The 21,018-nt window shown below is 43.9% G+C and overlaps 1 protein-coding gene across 1 annotated transcript in view; it reads left to right on the top strand.

Moving 5' to 3' along the window:
* Positions 1-21,018, top strand: part of cep164 (centrosomal protein 164) — an 84,014-nt gene that overhangs the window by 58,652 nt on the left and 4,344 nt on the right. Inside the window, exons 14-24 of the mRNA XM_066716415.1 lie at positions 1,761-1,892; positions 2,351-2,546; positions 4,325-4,402; positions 4,527-4,649; positions 4,909-5,052; positions 5,398-5,481; positions 5,574-5,642; positions 5,776-5,993; positions 6,248-6,406; positions 7,139-7,301; positions 7,497-7,604. Coding sequence (XP_066572512.1) covers positions 1,761-1,892; positions 2,351-2,546; positions 4,325-4,402; positions 4,527-4,649; positions 4,909-5,052; positions 5,398-5,481; positions 5,574-5,642; positions 5,776-5,993; positions 6,248-6,406; positions 7,139-7,301; positions 7,497-7,604 — 1,474 coding nt within the window. The remainder of the gene's footprint in view (positions 1-1,760; positions 1,893-2,350; positions 2,547-4,324; positions 4,403-4,526; positions 4,650-4,908; positions 5,053-5,397; positions 5,482-5,573; positions 5,643-5,775; positions 5,994-6,247; positions 6,407-7,138; positions 7,302-7,496; positions 7,605-21,018) is intronic.

Genomic DNA, 21,018 nt, shown 5'->3' on the forward strand with positions numbered 1-21,018 from the left:
AGGAGTCCTGGAAGTGATGGTATGACCCCCACAGAGCCCTGATCTCAAAATCATCGAGTCTGTCTGGAATTACATGAATAGAGAGAAGCTGCCTAAATCCACAGAAGAACTGTGGTTAGTTCAAGATGTTTGGGCCAACCTACCTGCCAAGTTCCTTCAAAAACTGTGTGCAAGTGTACCTAGAAGAATTGATGCTGTTTTGAAGGCAAAGGGTGGTCACACCAAATATTGATTTGATGTAGATTTTTCTCCTGTTCACTCACTTTGCATTTATTTAATTGATAAATATAATCTATTAACATGTCTATTTTTGAAAGCATCTTAATGCATTTTTTCACACCTTTTGCTTTAAGTGTAGACTTTCATATTTTAATTTCATGGTAGTAACATCCAAATTGGGTGAACAGTGTAGGAATTACACCCATTTTTATATGTGGTCCACCCAATTTTAGGGGCTCAAAAGTATTTGGGCAAACTAACATAATCATTAATTAAATTGTGAGTTTCAATACTTGTTTGCAAATCCTTTGCAGTCAATGACTGCCTGAAGTCTGGATCCCATAGACATCACCAGATGCTGGGTTTATTTTTCTTCCATGGTGATGCTCTGCCAGGCCTGTACTGCAGCCGTCTTTAGTTCCTACTATCCTCCCATTAGAATTTGGCTCAAAAAGTAAAACAATTGCTTTATATGGCAGTAAAGTGTGGGGACCAAACACCAACCAGGAGTTCACAAATTGAGACAAACACCCCACAGAAACCCTGCGTGCAGAATTCTGTAAAAATATATTGAAAGTACAGTGAAATACACCAAACAATGCATGCAGGGCTGAATTAGGCCTTTTATCCACTGATTATCAACATTCAGAAAAGAGCACTGAAATATTGGATTCACCTAAAAAATAGTGACTTATTCCATTTCAAAGCCTTGCAATACCTGGAGCTCAGCCCAGAGAAGAGTCCCCTCAGCCAGCTGGTCCTGAGGCTCTCTGAGCAGAGCGACACTGCGGTCAGTTAGCTCCAGGACAGCACTGCACAAACAATGCAAATTCGACTAAACCAAATTACACAACACCTCAAACACTCTTATCTGGCCCATTGGGAAACCAACACTAAAACACAAATAAAACTTGAGTGCTATCGGACCCTCAGTTGAAACTACAGCCTGGAAGAATACCTGGTAACTGTCAGAAACGCAAAGCAGAGGCAGATCCTGACCAAATACCGTCTCCGTGACCACAGCCTGGCCATAGAAACAGCCCAACACAGGCAGACCTGGCTGGCCAGGGAGAACAGGTTATGTGGTCACTGTGAGACAGGAAAGGTCGATAAAGAGATGCACTTTTTCCTGACCTGTGAAAAATATTCCCAAACACGGGACTATTTTATTAATAAAATCACTCTCTCCATCCCACAATTCCCACATGACAAACACAGAAAAACTGTCAGTCATGCTGGGAGAGGGACACACAGCCCCACTGGCTGGCCAGTATGTGTCCTGCTGTCACAGCCTGAGGGACAGCACATGGACACCAGCCTGAGAGACAGTACAGTGTATAGACATCATGCCTGCTAGAGGGTGGGTGGGGGGGGGGAACCTGTTCTATTTATATTTGTGTTGTATGAGAGTGGGTTTGGGGAGTGGTGTGTGTGTGTGTGTGTGTGTGTCTGTGTATTTTCTGTATGTACACTGTGTGTGAGAGGTCTTCCAGTGTTCAATATCAGAGTAAGAGGGTGGCTGTGCTGTGCTGTCTCTGCAGGGCCTTGAGGGAGAGGCTGCAGGGGGAGAGGGAGGCCCAAGAGGCCAGGCTGAGGCAGGAGCACCAAGAGAGGCTGGAGGCCATCACTCTTTCCATTCAAACTGAGAGGAATGCCCGGGAACACCACCTAAGGTGAGAGAGAGGGAGAGGGAGAGGAGAGAGGAGAGAGGGGGGGGATCTGAGACAGACACCCACATGCTCTCAGTGAGACACAGACATGTGTGTTTTTTCTCTCTGAAACACTCTGACTCTCCTGGTAAAACCCCTTGAGAACCCCACAGTGCCTACTTCAAATTGTTGCGCTTGTCCGCATAACAATGACCATCTTCATCAAGTGACCCTTAATGATAGCCAGTATGAAAATAGTGTCAAAGTTCATACATGACAAGAAATGCCCTGTCTGTCTGTCTCACTATGTGTGTTTGTGTGTACTTGGATGTCAATGTGTGCTTATGTCTGCATGTGTATGTATTTGTCTGTGTGTGTCTGTCTATCTTTGTGTTCTTTGTGTTTTGGATCTATCTCTGGGTGAATGTGTATCTTCTATTTGTCCGTGTGCGTGCGTGCATGTGTGTTTGCGTGTGAGTCAGGGAGGAGAGCGAGGCAGCATTGCAGGACCTCAGAGCAGCCCTAGAGTCAGAGCGGACAGTGGAGGTGAAGGCGTTGGAGGAGAAGAGGCAGCAAGACCTGGAAAGCCTGAAGCTGGAGGTGGAGGACGAGCTGAGACAGGAGAGACAGAGGCTGGAGGCCCACAGAGAAGCAGAGCTAGAGGATCTGAGGAGAGAGGTGAGGACACATCTTCTCACTATATTGCAGGGGTTGGTAGCCCCACTGCTGGAGACCCAAAATCCCACAGATCTTACCAGGCCTTCAAAACCATCAATCCAGTAATATAAATTATATATATATACACTCACCTAAAGGATTATTAGGAACACCATACTAATACTGTGTTTGACCCCCTTTCGCCTTCAGAACTGCCTTAATTCTACGTGGCATTGATTCAACAAGGTGCTGAAAGCATTCTTTAGAAATGTTGGCCCATATTGATAGGATAGCATCTTGCAGTTGATGGAGATTTGTGGGATGCACATCCAGGGCACGAAGCTCCCGTTCCACCACATCCCAAAGATGCTCTATTGGGTTGAGATCTGGTGACTGTGGGGGCCAGTTTAGTACAGTGAACTCATTGTCATGTTCAAGAAACCAATTTGAAATGATTCGACCTTTGTGACATGGTGCATTATCCTGCTGGAAGTAGCCATCAGAGGATGGGTACATGGTGGTCATAAAGGGATGGACATGGTCAGAAACAATGCTCAGGTAGGCCGTGGCATTTAAACGATGCCCAATTGGCACTAAGGGGCCTAAAGTGTGCCAAGAAAACATCCCCCACACCATTACACCACCACCACCAGCCTGCACAGTGGTAACAAGGCATGATGGACCCTTGTTCTCATTCTGGTTACGCCAAATTCTGACTCTACCATCTGAATGTCTCAACAGAAATCGAGACTCATCAGAGTCCAGTCTTCAACTGTCCAATTTTGGTGAGCTTGTGCAAATTGTAGCCTCTTTTTCCTATTTGTAGTGGAGATGAGTGGTACCTGGTGGGGTCTTCTGCTGTTGTAGCCCATCCGCCTCAAGGTTGTACGTGTTGTGGCTTCACAAATGCTTTGCTGCATACCTCGGTTGTAACGAGTGTTTATTTCAGTCAAAGTTGCTCTTCTATCAGCTTGAATCAGTCGGCCCATTCTCCTCTGACCTCTAGCATCAACAAGGCATTTTCGCCCACAGGACTGCCGCATACTGGATGTTTTTCTCTTTTCACACCATTCTTTGTAAACCCTAGAAATGGTTGTGCATGAAAATCCCAGTAACTGAGCAGATTGTGAAATACTCAGACCGGCCCGTCTGGCACCAACAACCATGCCACGCTCAAAATTGCTTAAATCACCTTTCTTTCCCATTCAGACATTCAGTTTGGAGTTCAGGAGATTGTCTTGACCAGGACCACACCCCTAAATGCATTGAAGCAACTGCCATGTGATTGGTTGGTTAAATAATTGCATTAATGAGAAATTGAACAGGTGTTTCTAATAATCCTTTAGGTGAGTGTGTGTGTGTGTGTGTGTGTGTGTGTGTGTGTGTGTGTGTGTGTGTGTGTGTGTGTGTATATATATATATATATATATATGTATATATGTCCCCTTTTACTTCATTTTTGACACTGGAACAACTCATATGCACCTTTAAACTGCTCTGTTCATCCGTATACTCGTAACAGGAAGTGCATGTGACACAGTGGCTGTATGCTGCTGTGTCAAAGGTGCTGCTGTGTTTGAGGTTTGGATTGTGCTGTGTGTAATGGACATGGGTAACTATTGAGGTTAGTTCAAGTAATTTGAATATGATCCCCTGTACACAGACTACAAAGTTTGCATTTGTGCTGCAGACACCATACAAGTAGGTCAGCCTTGATCACTTCCCCTTAAAGGCTGTGCAGTACTGTAGCTCAGTGTGAGGGTGTGCAAGTATGACTGACACATGGTGCTGTCTGGCAGGGGAGGAGCAACCAGCGCCAGGCCAAGCTGGGGAGGAGCCAACAGACTGGACAGCAGCTCACTGCCTATCAGAGAGAGGTGAGATGCCCACGAAACTGGACCACCTGGATGCTGGATGCAGTGAAGCAGATATGTGTCTGCCTAGTGGACTGATGCATCTGCCACTCTGTCTGTCTTTGTCACTGGGTGTCTGTCCCCCCAGCTGGGTGAGGTGCTGAGGGAGGTACGGGAGGAAGTGCAGAAGGAGCATGACAGGAAGCTGGAGCAGCTGAGAGAGGATCACCTACACGCCCTGGAGAGCATCAGGGAGAGTCTCCTGGAGGAGGTGAGGGGGATACAATGTGGCATCAAATTTAGCCCAGGCCCAGTCCCATTCCCATTTCTCTCACCTGGTGCCTTTCCACCCTGAATCACTGCCTTGCTGGTTTCTGTCCCAACTAGTAAACTAATTCAGCCCTCCACTGAACTACTTACTGGCCATTTACAAAATGTGTAACTGTTGTCAAGCTAGGTATTCCAAAGTCTCTGCATTGCTGGAGAGGCCCTGCACACCAGTGCATTAAAGCCTCTGTCTCTTTCTCCAGGAGCAAAGGCAGAGAGACCGACTGCTAAGCTCCCTGCAGGAGGAGAAGGAGAGGGTACAGGCAGGCCATCAGTCCCAGTTGAAGGGGCTCCGCACGCAGCTGGACGCGCAACTGAATGAGCTGCGGCGCACTCACAGCCACAAGGTCAGGGACAGGTGTTTGGAAAGGGATGCAGGGGTGCTGTGCTCCTGTCTCAGCCTGTAAACACACTGCCACCCTGTACCAGCCCTTATCCAGTACATGCCATAATTATATTGTACACCCTATGACAATGCTGTATACATCATAATACTGCACATTCAATAATTACATTAAACAGTCTGTGCTCCTGCTGGAATACTGAGTGTTATAGCTGGCTACACTGTGGTTAAGCGTGGTACAGCATAGTGTGCTGCAGTGTAGTACAGAGTGCTACAGAGCACTACAATGTGGTTACACTGTCGTTACTGTTACTGCAATGTGCTGCAATAGTGTCCTTTCTATCCTCAGGAGAGTAAAATACAGGAGCTGGCAGAGGAGCTGGAACGCAGGGCCAAGGAGATGAAAGCCAGGAATGTAGCTCTGCAGACTCAGGTACTATAAGACTCAGGTACCCCCCTACACACACACACCTCTCTCTCCTCCCTGCCTGCTGTACCTAACCCTGTCTCACTCCCCTTTTGCAGGAGGAAGACCTGAGAAGGAGGAGAGAGCAGCTGGAGGAGGAAGAGGAGCAGAGGGAGAAAGGCCTGGATGTGAGACTGATCTTCCTTTCTCATCCTCCTCTTCATCATTCTCACGCCTATTCTGTGTAGTGTGTTAAGGCTATAGAAGACCATCTGTGTGTGTCTGTGTTTGCAAACTATGACAGTGACTATCATCCTGCAGGAGGCAGACAGAGTGCAAGTGGCCAGAGACCACCTGATGCAGGACAGAGACAGGCTGATGGAAGAAATGGAGGAACTGACAGAGGAGAGCGAGAGACTGTGGGATGAGAGGAACAGGCTGAGGGAGGAAAGGGAGAAACTGAAGAAGGAGCGAGACGGGCTGCAGGAACAAGTGACTCAGTTGCAGGAGTGCTGTGACAAGCTGAGCAGGAGAGCCAGGTGAGACCCTGAACACACTGCACATGCTGTGCACTGACACACTAACACACTGAACACTGGCACATTGGCACACTGACAAACTGATACACTGCCACACTGCACACTGCTCATTGTAAGGACCTTAGCAAAAATACCAAAAATCTGAGCTCTACTGCATGTAGAACAGTGTGTAGAACACTGCTGTGTGCTGGGCCCTGTGTCCTGTGTGTCAGTGTCCTGTGCTATACCTCACTGTGACTGCTGTGGTTTTGCAGTGATGTGGAGCGCCTCCCCAGCCACAAGGAACCCCTTGCTGGCCAAGAGGACACTCTGCAGCTGGAGGACTTGGAGACCTCCCCTCTGCACCCCTCTGTCCACGACTCCATTAACCAGGACAGCGACCATGAGAGAGACCTAAACATCAGCATGGACAAGTATGTGTTGGTGTTGAATTAAAATTGAAATTCATAGAGAGCTTTATTGGCATGACCAGTGCTTAAAGTGTTGGCAAAACATTGGCAGATTGCATTCAATCTGAAAAATACAAAGCGTAATACAATTAAATGAAATACAATGATAATACAATAAACAGACTTTACAAATTGTGAAATGTAACCTAAATATACATACATTTACATTACTTCTGTACAGATTTTGGTATTTGTAGTCTGGAGACATGATGCGCATTTACACTGCCATTTCTGATCAGGATTTAATCCAAAATGCACTGCAGCGGTGTTTATTTTAAAGGCAGATGGCAGAACACTCTTCTCATCAGTGGAGCACATAAGAAAACATTTCCCTATTTCCCTTAATATAAATAAAATATTGTTAAAATTAAAAGTAAATGGCTTGTTAATTTATGTTAGCAAAAAAAAGTATAATTGTATTTAAAATGTTTTGGTTGTGAAATAATATGCAAGTGTGTTGGTTTTACTTATTAGAATAATTTGTAATGATATAGATCTGTGTTTTAAATTAGTAATTTAATAAATACATATAATTAAGTTTGGAATTTCGCGCTAGTGTGCATGCAGAGATCCATGGGGTGTGGACGCGACACCACTGATCTGAACAAATTTACAGATGAATTTTATCTGGATCCGAAATTGCAGTGTAAAAGCGCCTATGTCCCTCATCTTGTGGTGTCTCTCCTTCCCTGTCAGTGTGCGTCAGTATATTTCCTCTGAGGGGCTGTCCCTTCAGAGAGCCCGCCGTTTCCTGGAGAGACAGAGTGGCTCTTTGACTCAGAGACAGGCAGCATTGCAGGCAGCACACTCTTCCTGGTGTCAGGACCCCGGCCAGGACCTGCATAGTAACATCCAGCAGGTAACCTCCTGAAATTATTGCTGCTCACAGAAACCATTATAGCAATTATAAAGGCCATCATCTGTTTTTCAGTCTCTATGCAAAAAATCAATATAGTCCATGTAGCACTGGTTCCAATATGGGCCCTATAGTCCTGACATCATCATCAACTATAAATTGCTGCTTTCTCTCTTTTCCCCCTCTCTCTCTCTGCAGGAGGCCAGTCACCTAGAGCAGTTGAAGACAACAGTTAAGAGAGGCCAGGCACTGCTGCGCAGGAAGGAGCAGAGGCTGAGCCAGCTGGAGAGCTCCCTCACAGAGGAGGTATACACAATGTTTACTCTACACTGATTGAACTGTATACATTGTAGACACTGACACACTATACACTGACTGACACTGTGTACACTGTACATATATACTGATACACTGCACACTGACATGCCAACACATACAGCCTAGCTTGATGCCATGAACTGTGTATAATGCACACTGCATGTGTACACTGACACTATCCCATACACTATATACAGTGATGCACCAATACACTGATACGCTAAGAAAGTTTACAAATGAGAGGAAGACATTCGACCAATTGTGCTTATTTGGTGTACAAGGTGATCCAGATATGAATGTTCCAAAATTGTCAACTTCAACCACATTACTGGGGAGTTTGTTCCAGATTGTAACCACTCTGTAAGAAGTGTCTTTTATTTTCAATCTTGAATGCCCAATTTCCATTTGTGTCCCCGGGTGCGTGTGTCCCTGCTGATCTGGAAAAGCTCCTCTGGTTTCATGTGGTTGATGCCTTTCATGATTTTGAAGATTTGAGTAGTGAAGATGGTGGCATCACTTACTATTTTGACAGCCGGAAGTCCCGCCCTCCCTACGTACCATAGACCGGAAGGCCCACCTCACCTTCCGGTTACCCCCACCTTTGAACCGGAACTTCTCTCTCCTTCCCAGCACCCCCCTGGGTTACCCTTTGACCCTCCCTATGTACCTTTGAACCGGAACTCCTCTTTCCTTCCCGGCACCCCCTGAGTTACCCTTTGACCCTCCCTGTCAGCCATCTTGCATGATATCGGCCATTTTGGATGTCAGCCATCTTGGCTGATATCGGTCATTTGTAAGGTCATAGGTCATCTGGTAAGATGGTAGACATTTTGTTAGGGTGACATCCATCATGGTGAGTGTCCAAGGGCATGTTGGAGGTGTAATGTTTAATAGCATAAACTGTGTTTTTAAGGTTATATGTTTTATGATTCGTTTTTGTAGATTAAAAAATAAGAAAAATCATATATGTTAAGGTTATATAGAGAATGAGTAAATAAAAGTTTTAAATACATATATATATTATTTTAGGTTATATTGTTTTATGATACTGTTTTAGTAAATAAAAAGAGAATAACAAAATATTTGTTATTTTATTTTAGGTTATAATGTTTAATGATTCATTTTAGTAAATTAAAAAATAAGAAAAATAAAAGTTTTATATATATATTAGGTTATATTGTATACATTTGAGAAAAATAAAAGTTGTAAATACACATATATATTTTATTTTAGATTATATTGTTTTATGATACTGTTTTAGTAAATTAAAAAAGAAAAAATATTTACCCAGAGTGGGATTTGAACCCACATGGACATACGTCCTTGTGTTTTTAGATTATATGTTTTATGATTAGGCCTAGGATGATACTGTGTTGGCAAAATAAAAAGGTAAGAAAAAATCAATTAAGAAATGTATAGACTTACATATATTGCATGTAATTACATACATATTTAATAAAACACAGATAAACACACTAAAGACAAATACACCACTTTTCTTAGAGAACAACAATGAAATGTATAGAATTATATCTGTACATTTTGACCAGCCCTGTACTTATTATATTTGTTACATTAGTGAATGCTCAAACGTAGCCTTAACATGCATCATATTTAAGAATATATTGCATTTAGTTCCATTACACACACACATATATATATACACACTCACCTAAAGGATTATTAGGAACACCATACTAATACTGTGTTTGACCCCCTTTCGCCTTCAGAACTGCCTTAATTCTACGTGGCATTGATTCAACAAGGTGCTGAAAGCATTCTTTAGAAATGTTGGCCCATATTGATAGGATAGCATCTTGCAGTTGATGGAGATTTGTGGGATGCACATCCAGGGCACGAAGCTCCCGTTCCACCACATCCCAAAGATGCTCTATTGGGTTGAGATCTGGTGACTGTGGGGGCCAGTTTAGTACAGTGAACTCATTGTCATGTTCAAGAAATCAATTTGAAATGATTCGACCTTCGTGACATGGTGCAATTATCCTGCTGGAAGTAGCCATCAGAGGATGGGTACATGGTGGTCATAAAGGGATGGACATGGTCAGAAACAATGCTCAGGTAGGCCGTGGCATTTAAACGATGCCCAATTGGCACTAAAGGGCCTAAAGTGTGCCAAGAAAACATCCCCCACACCATTACACCACCACCACCAGCCTGCACAGTGGTAACAAGGCATGATGGATCCATGTTCTCATTCTGTTTACGTCAAATTCTGACTCTACCATCTGAATGTCTCGACAGAAATCGAGACTCATCAGACCAGGCAACATTTTTCCAGTCTTCAACTGTCCAATTTTGGTGAGCTTGTGCAAATTGTAGCCTCTTTTTCCTATTTGTAGTGGAGATGAGTGGTACCCAGTGGGGTCTTCTGCTGTTGTAGCCCATCCGCCTCAAGGTTGTACGTGTTGTGGCTTCACAAATGCTTTGCTGCATACCTCGGTTGTAACGAATGTTTATTTCAGTCAAAGTTGCTCTTCTATCAGCTTGAATCAGTCGGCCCATTCTCCTCTGACCTCTAGCATCAACAAGGCATTTTCGCCCACAGGACTGCCGCATACTGGATGTTTTTCCCTTTTCACACCATTCTTTGTAAACCCTAGAAATGGTTGTGTGTGAAAATCCCAGTAACTGAGCAGATTGTGAAATACTCAGACCAGCCTGTCTGGCACCAACAACCATGCCACGCTCAAAATTGCTTAAATCACCTTTCTTTCCCATTCAGACATTAAGTTTGGAGTTCAGGAGATTGTCTTGACCAGGACCACACCCCTAAATGCATTGAAGCAACTGCCATGTGATTGGTTGGTTAGATAATTGCATTAATGAGAAATTGAACAGGTGTTCCTAATAATCCTTTAGGTGAGTGTGTATATATATATTCTCATTTTATTTACTTAAACAGTATCATAAAACATTATAACCTAAAATATGTAAAACTTTTATTTTCTTATTTTTTAATTTACCAACACAGTATCATAAAACAATATTCATATATCATAAAAACCTTAAAAACACAGTTTATGCTATTAAACATTACACCTCCAGTGCCCTTGGACACTCACCATGATGGATGTCACCGTAACAAAGGTGGGGGTACATAGGGAGGGCGGGACTTCCGGCTGTCAAAATAGTGACAGTGAAGTGATGCCGCCATCTTCACTACTGACTTAAATCAAGTCCCCATGTAGTCTTCTCTGTTCCAGGGTGAAAAGGATCAGTTCCCTCTCCAAGTAGGACATTCCCTTCAAACCTGGAATAAGTCTGGTTGCTCTCCTCTGAACTGCCTCTAGAGCAGCAATATCCTTCTTGAAGTGTGGAGCCCAGAACTGTACACAGTATTCCAGATGATCTCTAACTAGTGCATTGTACAGTCTTAACATTACTTCTCTTGTTTTAAATTCTACACTTTTGGAAATATACCCTAGCAATGTTTGCCTTTTTTATTGCTTCCCCACATTGTTTGGATGGGTTAAGTGATGAGTCCACATAGACTCCTAGGTCTTTCTCATGCGTTACTTCATCTAGATCTATTCTATTATTACCTGCATGTAATACCTTGCACTTGTCCACATTGAATTTCGTCTGCCAGGTGTCGGCCCACAACTGAATATTACCCAAGTCCCTTTGAATAACCTGTGCTGCCGAGATTGTATCTGCGGAGTCGCCTATTTTAGTATCATCTGCAAATTTGACCCGTTTGCTATTTATCCCAGAGTCCAGATCATTAATATAGATTAGAAAAATACTGATCCCTGTGGAACTCCCCCAAACAACCTCACTCCAGTTAGAAGCAACTCCTCTTATTGACACCCTCTGTTTCCTATACATCTACCAGCTCATAATCCATCTACTTATATTACCCTGAATACCTACAGACAGACCCTGGACACACTGTACACATACATTTTATGCACAGACACTTCAGACATACACTCTCTCTCTCTCTCTCTCTCTCAGTTTTTCAAATTTTTCAATTTGTGTGCTTTATTGGCATGTTTACAGTTTACAGCCTGTGCTAGTGTATGTTTTCACAGTGAGCCCCTCAGGCTGTGGCAGGCGGCTACATATTGGGCGGCCAGGGGGGCTGTGTGTCCCTCCCCCAGGAGGATATCTATTTTTTTTTTTCATTTATCAAATCTGAAAAAGATGTTATAATATTTATGAATTTATTAAAGAATATTTCCCTAATTCGGCTATATTTAACTGCAGTGGAGTAGGAAGTGCATCTCTGTCTCGACCTCTCCTGTCTCAAAGCGCCGCTCCTCTCTGGGCAGCCAGCTCTGCCTGTGTTGGCCTGTCTCTATGGCCAGGCTGGGTTCACTGAGCCTGTACTAGGTTAGGATCCGTCTCTGCTTCGTATCTCTGACAGTGAAGAGATACTCTGCCAGGGTTTATTCTCTGTTTAGGGCCCGATAGCAATCCAGTTTACTTTGGGATTTAGTTTCATTGTCCCAATGTTCCAGATAAGAGGTTTTGGTTATCTTTATGATTTGGTTGAATCTGATTGGGGGCAGGTAAGCAGTGCTGACCTGAAGCTGGTCTCTGTTCGCAGTATTAGCGGGGGTCAGTGTCGTGAGCTTCAGGGCCAGCTGACTCAGGGGACTCTTTTCAGGGCTGAGCTCTTGGGTTTGGAGGGCCTTGTACAGGACTGGACTAGTCTGACTCACTTTTCTTTAGGTGCATCCAGAATTTGAGTGCTCTTTTCTTGATGTTACTGAAAGTTGGGTAATGGCCTAATTCTGCCCTGCATGTGTGGTTTGGTGTGTTCCTGTGCACCTGCAGTATGTTTTTATAGACTTCAGCATGCAGGGTTTCGATTTGATGTTTGTCCCACCTAGTGTAGTCCTGTTGACTGAGTTGGCCCCATACCTCACTACTGTACAGTGCAATGGGCTAGATCACACTGCCAATTAGTTTGACCCAGATTTTGACTGGAATATTAATGTTATAGAATCTTCTTCTGATTGCGTAGAATGTTATTCTTGCTTTGTCTTTGAGTGCCTTCACTGCCAGGTTAAAGCCCCCTGACACACTGATAACACTGTGTAACAAATTATTTGTTTTTGGTTCCTGGGTAGTAAGTGTTATTTCCTAATTGCTTATGCCTCAAAAGTATAGAACATGGCTATTATTCCCTACAAACTTTGCTTTTGTGACCAGGACAGTGATATTTTGAAATTTACCTATTTTCCAGAAAATTCCAGATAGATTCAGTGCTGAATTACCTTTACCTGGAGTAACTTCTAGAACTTTCTAGAACTTTCCAGTAATATAAATAGTAGTATAAATACAGGGGCCTTAAGCCCACCAGTTCAGTTTAGTTCCAGCTGCCTAATTGGATACATATCTGCATTTTTCTGAGATGGCATCAAGAGGCTGCAAGCATCCGGCAGATGCATTTGTGCTATGTCTGCGGCCAATTTATCAAGATGAGTGAAAAAGTACTGTGTGAAAGCATCTGCTAAGATGTGTGAGGCCTACAGTCGGGGATCAGGACAAACCCTGGGCACCTCATTTCACCTGCGAACACTGCAAAGGTAAGATGGACAATTGTTGCTCGGAATTTTATGTTATAAAATTTGTTAAAAATCAATAAATTGTTAAAGTTTTTATTTTTAAAATGATTTAAAATTTCTAATGTTATTGAAAAAATACATCATATATGAAAAATGTTGTGATACACATTAGTCATGGGTGAAATAAATGTATTTTTGTAGGATGGAAAAGAGAGCCATGAAGTTTGCTATCCCAAGAATTTGGCAGGAACCCACTGACCACTCAAGCAACTGCTACTTCTGCATGGTGGACCCTTCCAAACCAGACTGGCAAGAATGCACGTATCCGGACCTTCCTTCATCCATTGCCCCGGTGCCACAGTGCCATGAGCTCCCTGTACCCGCTCCTCCTCCGGAGAGCAGCCATGTTTAGAAGAGAGCAGCAAGTCAGAGAGCGTGGAGGACGTTGTAGATGACAATTTCAGAGGTGGAGCTGAAGAGAAACCCATACTACCCCAACCAAAAAGACCTCATTGACTTGATTAGAGATCTTGGTCTCACCAAGTCCAATACCGAGCTTTTGACATCTAGGCTCAAACCGTGGAACTTGTTGAATGAAAGTGTGCAAGTCGCAGATCAGAGGAACCTTTTTCCAGCTTCTTCACCCGTCAAGATGGGCTCTGTTTCTGCCACAATGTGACCAGTCTGTTCGAGGCAGTCGGAATCGCCTGTAACCAGAATGAGTGGCACCTCTTAATTGACAGCTCATCCAGAAGCCTCAAAGCCGTGCTGCTCCATAATAGTAACAAGTACCCGTCTCTCCCCCTGGCTCACTCGGTGCACCTCAAAGAGGATTACAACAGTATTAAGACCTTGCTGGACGCCTTGAAGTATGATGAGTACGGCTGGGAGGTCATAGGAGACTTCAAAATGGTGGCATTCCTGATGGGTCTCCAAGGCGGTTTTACCAAGTTTCCCTGCTATCTTTGCCTTTGGGACATGCAGGAACACCAAGGCGCACAACCACAGGCGGAACTGGCCACAGCGGACCGAGTTCTCTGTGGGGAGGAAATACGTCAAGTGGGAGCCACTGGTGGACCCCCGGAAGGTGCTGATGCCACCACTGCACATCAAATTGGGCCTTAGGAAAGAATTTGTCAGAGCTCTAGATAAGGAGTCGGCAGCCTTCAAGTACCTTCAAGACTTCTACCCTAAGCTGTCTGAGGCAAAGGTCAAAGCCGGTGTGTTCGTCGGACCACAGAAAAAGAAGATCCAGGAGTGGAGTACACCAGCTGGACGTAAGTCCAAGGCTTTAAAGTTTGTCTTAAACCCTAAGTCAGACGTTACTAGGTTACTACGTCTGACGTAACTACGCCCAGCGTTAATGATGGTTAAGTCTGGCTTATGAAATGTGCGTTCATGTGAATACAATGTTTATGTAAATAAATCCACTAATTGTTTTTAAAATCATTTATACCTAATTGCAGTATGTGTAGACTGCATACATTTCCTTGGAAATCATTACTGGTAATTCCAAAGTAGTTGCTAAGCACCCAGAAACAACTTTCTTAACATTAGTTAACGGCAAGATGGATGCACTAAACGCCAAAAAGAGGAAAACTAACTTTATAGACACAGAAATTCGTAAACTAATTGAATTATATAATACAAATAAATCCATTCTGACAGCGAAACAAAACAATTGACAAGCGAAAACAGGAAATTTGGAAGGAAATAACCAATTCGGTAAATGAGTGCTGCAATGAGCATCGTAGTATTGAAGTAATTAGGAAAAAATGGAAGGACCTTTTAGCAAGAGCTAAAAAAGACATGAGTGCTCGGAAATACCCTGCAACTGGTGGAGGACCATTGCCTAAAATATCTATTTATAGCCACACAATAACTGACATATTCGGAGAAGATTCTCCAGCATTTACTGGTTTGGTCGGTGTTGACAGTGGCATTCAAGATGACAGTGAAAACGGACTCTCGAAAGTGATGCTATTGTCGTCGAAATGACACAAGCAGGTGTGATATTTATCAGCTCCATTTATACTTAAAGTATATGAAACGGATCATATGCAGGCTACCACGTAACATTCACATTATGCTGTAGAAAAAGAAAAAATACAACTCAAGAAGATTAAATTAAATCTGGAAATAGACATTTTGAAGCACAAGATGAAAGAGGACGGAATTTACAGCGACAGAATAATGCTGGAGATGCTGGAGAATCTTCTCCGAATATGTCAATTATTGTGTGGCTATAAATAGATATTTACGTGTTTGAAGATGGAGAGCAGTCTTTTTTTAGTTTTATAAATTCAGAAAACAAAAGATGACTTATTTGTATATAGTTATAAGTACATCTCTCTCTTTCATAGCATATTCTGTTATAAATCCCCCAAACATCTAGTCAATCAACACACACACGTACACAAGATCATATGTTATTTCCATGTATTGTAGACAATAGATGTTATGTTATTTAAAATAATTTCAATATTAGTATTAAATCTTACATATTTAAACAGCATGTTCTTGTTTTCATACATTTGCTATTATTAAATAGATATTAAATAAATAAATATTATTAAAAAGTACATTTAAAAGTAAGTGTTTATGAAGCAACTTCTAGCCAAGCGCCCATTTATGTCATCTCGGATCCCGCCAGGGTGGTGCAGAATGTTCCCATCATCTGCTGCGACAGCCTGCGCGACATCTTCTTGAGGCAGCGGGATGCCTTTTTTGATGCACATGTTGTGGAGCACAATCACAGCAGCGATCACGGTACATGCTCTCTCAGGTGCATTCTGATTTCCCCATGTAATCAATGAAACTGTCTCTTCAACACACCGATACAGCGTTCAATGACATTGCGTGTGGCAGTGTGTGTGCTGTTGTAACTGCGTTCTCCTTCGGTTCGGGGCGATAGCACTGGCGTCATCAGCCATCCCAACAAAGGATACCCACTGTCCCCAAGAAGGACTCCAGTTAATTTTCTTAATTGAAAGTCCCGGTATAGAGCGCTTTCTCTAAGAATGCGGGCATCGTGTGTTGACCCGGGCCATCTCACTACACAATTAATAATGGTTATGTCTGCATCGCAGACAAGTTGGGCATTTAGGGAGTGGTAACCTTTTCGATTTACATATATCTATTCATCTTGAGCTGGGGCTTGGATTCGAAAGTGTGTACCATCGATGCAGCCAATTATGCCGGAGATTCCAGATTTCTGCTTGAACTTCTGCTTCATAGCTGCAGTGTCTGTCAGATGGGTAATACACATACCTGCTCATCCGTCGTTGCAGCGCCAGCGAAACTCGGCGAATTGCATGACCGTCCTGTGAACGTTTCTCATGTCTCCCATTGTATTTTGAAAGGCACCATTGGCATAAAATCGTAGCGCTATCATTGTTTGCACTGCTGGGGGAAGTGCGTTGTTCCGATCAGACCCGTGTTGAATATCAGTTGATATTTCCTCAATTAATTAAATTAATTATTTAAGATGAAAACAAAACCTTTCAAACAATTCCTGGTTGTCATATTTATCTAAAGGATTGTTTCGATCTCTTAGCACTCATTCATGCCTAAGAGCTTGCTGGTATTGTAACCTATGTACTAAACGTAGCATATTTTTTTATTTAACGTTATTGATTTAATTTACTGAATTGATATGCACGTTGATTTTACGTTCTATTTGTTTTAAATAGTATCACCTGGGACTAAATCCTTACGTCTAGACGTAGGACTTAAGCCCAGGTGTAACTCAAGCAAAGAGGTACGTCCAGGTGGTGTACTAGGTGTACATTTTCAGTCAGGCTTATTTATAGTTTTAAGTTGGAGGTAGTCTTAAGTCAGGCCTATGTCCAGCTGGTGCACTCCAGGAGTGGAGTGCAATGAATTCCCCAAGAAGCTCACTAGCTGGCTTGGAACAGCTTTGTCGCAGTGGTTCGGAGCTTCCTGGGCAATCACAAGGCCGAAAACTATGTGGAGCTGGTTGAGACTCTGGTGACTCGGAGGAGCAAGGACGAGTGCTTCCACCAGGATATACTGGACTTTGAACGCCGCTACCAAGGACAGTATAACGAGATCATGATGGGAGACTACATTTGGGGGCTGATTCATGAAAGTGATTTACAGTATAATCGTAAATCTTGAAAAACTACTCACTTCTAAATCTTCTGTTGTCATTTTTGTATTACATTAGTACGTGTTAATTTGGATTCATGTTGTTTTTTTCTGACTTTGTGAACGAAAAACACAAATTTTCCTGTTTTCTCATTGGAAATAGGTAAATTTCAAAATATCACTGTCCTGGTCACAAAAGCAAAGTTTGTGGGGAGTAATAGCCATTTTCTATACTTTTGAGGAAAAGCAATTAGCAAATAACACTTACTACCCAGGAACAAAAATTGTGTTACATAGTGTAGTCAGGCCAAGGTAAGTGTACTCTGAGGTGTGTTCTAGGGTAGTTTTGCCTAGAGTGAAGTGGTATTTGTTTCCTTGGGCCCAGGACTGACAGTACTGCTCTAGCAGTGCCAGGTTCTGCTGAAGCCCCTGTTCTGTGGGCGACAGCAGGACTAGGTCATCTGCATAGAGCAGGAACTTGACTTCTGTGTCATTTAGGTTAAGGCCAGGAGCATCAGACTGCTCCAACCATTGCCAACTCGTTGATGTAGATGTTGAACAGTGTTGGGCTCAGACTGCAGCCCGGCCTCACCCCACGCCCCTGAGTGAAGAACTCTGTTCTTTTATTGCCAATTTTTACTGCACATTTACTGCACATTTACTGCACATTTCTGTGTACATTGATTTTATAATATCATAGACTCTACACCACTTTAAAGAATTATGTAATAAAGTCCCTCGTGCCAAATGGAATTGAATGCCTTTTTGAAATCGATGAAACCGGCAAAGATTTTGCCTTTACTTTTTTGGTGGATGTGTTTGTCTATGAGGGTGTGTAGGGTGCAAATATGATCTGTAGTGCGGTGATTTGGTAGGACTCTTACTCAGGACACTTCCTTCGGTAAGGAAGGCCAGTATCTGGGTGTTAATGATACTGCAGAACACCTTCCCCAGGTTGCTGCTCACACAGATGCCCCGGTAGTTGTTGGGGTCGAATTTGTCTCCACTCTTATAAATTGGGGTGATCAGCCCCTGGTTCCAGATGTCAGGTAAGTAACCAGTACTGAGGACCATGTTGAACAATTTAAGCACAGCCTCCTGCAATTGTGGGCTGCTGTGTTTGAGAGTCTCTGTGCTGATGCTGTCTGGGCCGCAGGCTTTTCTGGGTGAAAGTGCCTGGAGCTTTTTAGATAGTTCCTGTAGGGTGATTGGAGCGTCAGTTGTGTTTTGATAATTTTTAATTGATTGTTCGAGTAATTTTGTTTTTTTTGTTCGTGTGTCAAATCATTTTGTTGGATATCTTTATAAAGGTTTTCAAAGTATTTTTACCAAATGGTTCTGTTTTGTATTTCTGTTGTTTTGTTGAATTTAAATTGTTCCACATTACCCAGAACTGGTTTTGGTCGACAGATTTCTCGATGTCTGTGATGTGTTTTGTTTGTGTGTTTCTGTTTTTTCTTTTTAAGAGTGTGTTTGTAGTGTTTTAGGGTCTCACAGTACTGCTGGCTTGGTTCTGTGTCATGTGGTTGATGGTGTTTTGAATTGGATAGGTGCCTTAAATTTGTTTGTATTGATTTACACTCATCATCAAACCATGTCTGTGTGTTTGTGATTCTGGTTTATCTTTTTTTCTTTATCTTTTTAAGATTTGCCATTGTGGGGGCAATTTGAAATATTTGATTGATATCATTTATGGCCAGATTTAGTCCTGTCAAATCAGGCTGGTACTGTGAGCTGAGGAAAGTGTTGAAGATGTCGGTTATTTCTGTAGAACTGATTGCTTTGTTAAACTCCTCTGTGCTGTTTGGAGTCCATCTGTATGTTTGATTAAGGTTGTACAGCTTACTGGGCTGTGTCTGAGTGTTGCTGGCCTGACTTCTTTTCAGGAACACCGTGATTTGGTTGTAGTCTGACAGGGGGGTTTGCTGCCTGACAGTGAATTTGAATGGCTTCTTAATTTGAAGCCGTGTGTGTTGGACCCTGTTTGACTGGGCTGATGTAGTTGGCCAGCTCCTCTCTGTACCACACAATGATCCCCCCAGAGTCCCTGCTGTGCCTCACTGTGCTCAGTTTAGTTGAGGGCACAATGACGTCCTTGTAGCCCAGGGGGCAGTGTGTAGGCACCTCTGCACGGCACAATGTCTCCAACAGAACTAACACATCTAACTCCTTTAATGCTTTCAATGAATTCAGGGTCTGTGCTCTTCAGCCCGAAAGCCGAGGAGTTGAGGCCCTGAATGTTCCAGCTGTAAATGAACTAATTTGATCTAATATTGTACTTAGTGGAATAAAATGCCTATCAACAATACAACATTTTAATCTAAGTTTCATTTAAACTAGAATTTCAAACTAGTAATTATTATTTTATGTAAAGTATGGTTACATTGTGTACAGATATTTATTTTTAGTTATTTACAAGGGGGATTGCACTTCCCTACCCGAGTGCTCTGGCTCAGCTCAGCAGTCTGGAACAGAGGAGGCTGAGCAGCTGCTTGATCTCCCCCAGCTCAATGGGGGCCAGAGGGGCGGCCTGGGTCAGGTAGCTGAGCGGCTTCCGATGGGTGCTGGGCCTGGCGCTCGTGGGGTGGGTGGGAGGCTGAGTGATGGGGGGCTGGCTGGTGCTGCGGTGGCATGGTACGTGTGCTCCAGGGGGATTGCACTTCCCTACCCGAGTGCTCTGGCTCAGCTCAGCAGTCTGGAGCAGAGGAGGCTGAGCAGCTGCTTGATCTCCCCCAGCTCAATGGGGGCCAGAGGGGCGGCCTGGGTCAGGTAGCTGAGCGGCTTCTGATGGGTGCTGGGCCTGGCGCTCGTGGGGCGGGTGGGAGGCTGAGTGATGGGGGGCTGGCTGGTGCTGCGGCGGCATGGTACGTGTGCTCCAGGGGGCTGTTCCCCCCTGTTTGCCTGGCCTCGGCTGGTATTGCTGAAGGGGGGTGGGCTGGCTGGGCTGCGGCCCAGGGCTGCATCTTTCAGAGTCTTCGCAAAGACTCTGACCCCCTCCTGATTTAGATGCACCCTGTCATGGAGGTGCCAGGGGCGCACAGAGGGGTAGTTGCCAGGTACGTTGGGCAGGGCGGCACAGCCTCTGGTGATCTTAGTGTTGAGAGCACTGATGATGTGTGGGGGGGGTGTCGGCTAGAGGCAGCAGTGTGGAAATTATTATTTTGGAGTCGGGGAAACTCCTGTGTGGCTCTCTCTGCTGGTTGGGGCAGCGGTGGTGGTCAGGGCAGCATGTCGGTGGAGCTGTTCCCTCAGTCCCTGCAGCTCTGTCCTGATGGTCCTCTCTCTGCACTGCGTCTCCTCAGGCTGTCGTTCTCCTGCTGCAGGGCGCTCATCTCACTCCTCAGCTCCGTGATGGCTGCCCTGCTCTCTCTTGAGCTGAGTCACCTTGTCTCTGAGCTGCTGGGTGAGGCTGCTCTCTGGGCCGGGACAGTGTGAGCTCCCTGAACTCCACAAACTCCAGCTCCAGCAGTGTGCCAGGCCTGGGTGTGCTCAGTGAAGAAGATGAGGTTGCTTCTCATCCTCTTGTCTCCTGCCCGAGTGAAGTCTGTGTGCAGACACTCAGGGTTGCTCTTCAGCACCCCCAGTCTGTGCTCCTTCCTGGTCTTTGCGTTGCTGCCTCTGCAGGTCCTGCATGCTGACAACCATGACAACCAGACGTTTTTCTTGTTGCAGTTTTCAACTGAATTTACAACTGCCACTTTTTTTTTATATAAACTGACTACTAAACTTTAACTTTAGTTTGATATTATATATTA

This window comes from Amia ocellicauda, chromosome 11 (genome assembly GCF_036373705.1).
Source record: "Amia ocellicauda isolate fAmiCal2 chromosome 11, fAmiCal2.hap1, whole genome shotgun sequence".
In the NCBI taxonomy this organism is placed as follows: Eukaryota; Metazoa; Chordata; class Actinopteri; order Amiiformes; family Amiidae; genus Amia; species Amia ocellicauda.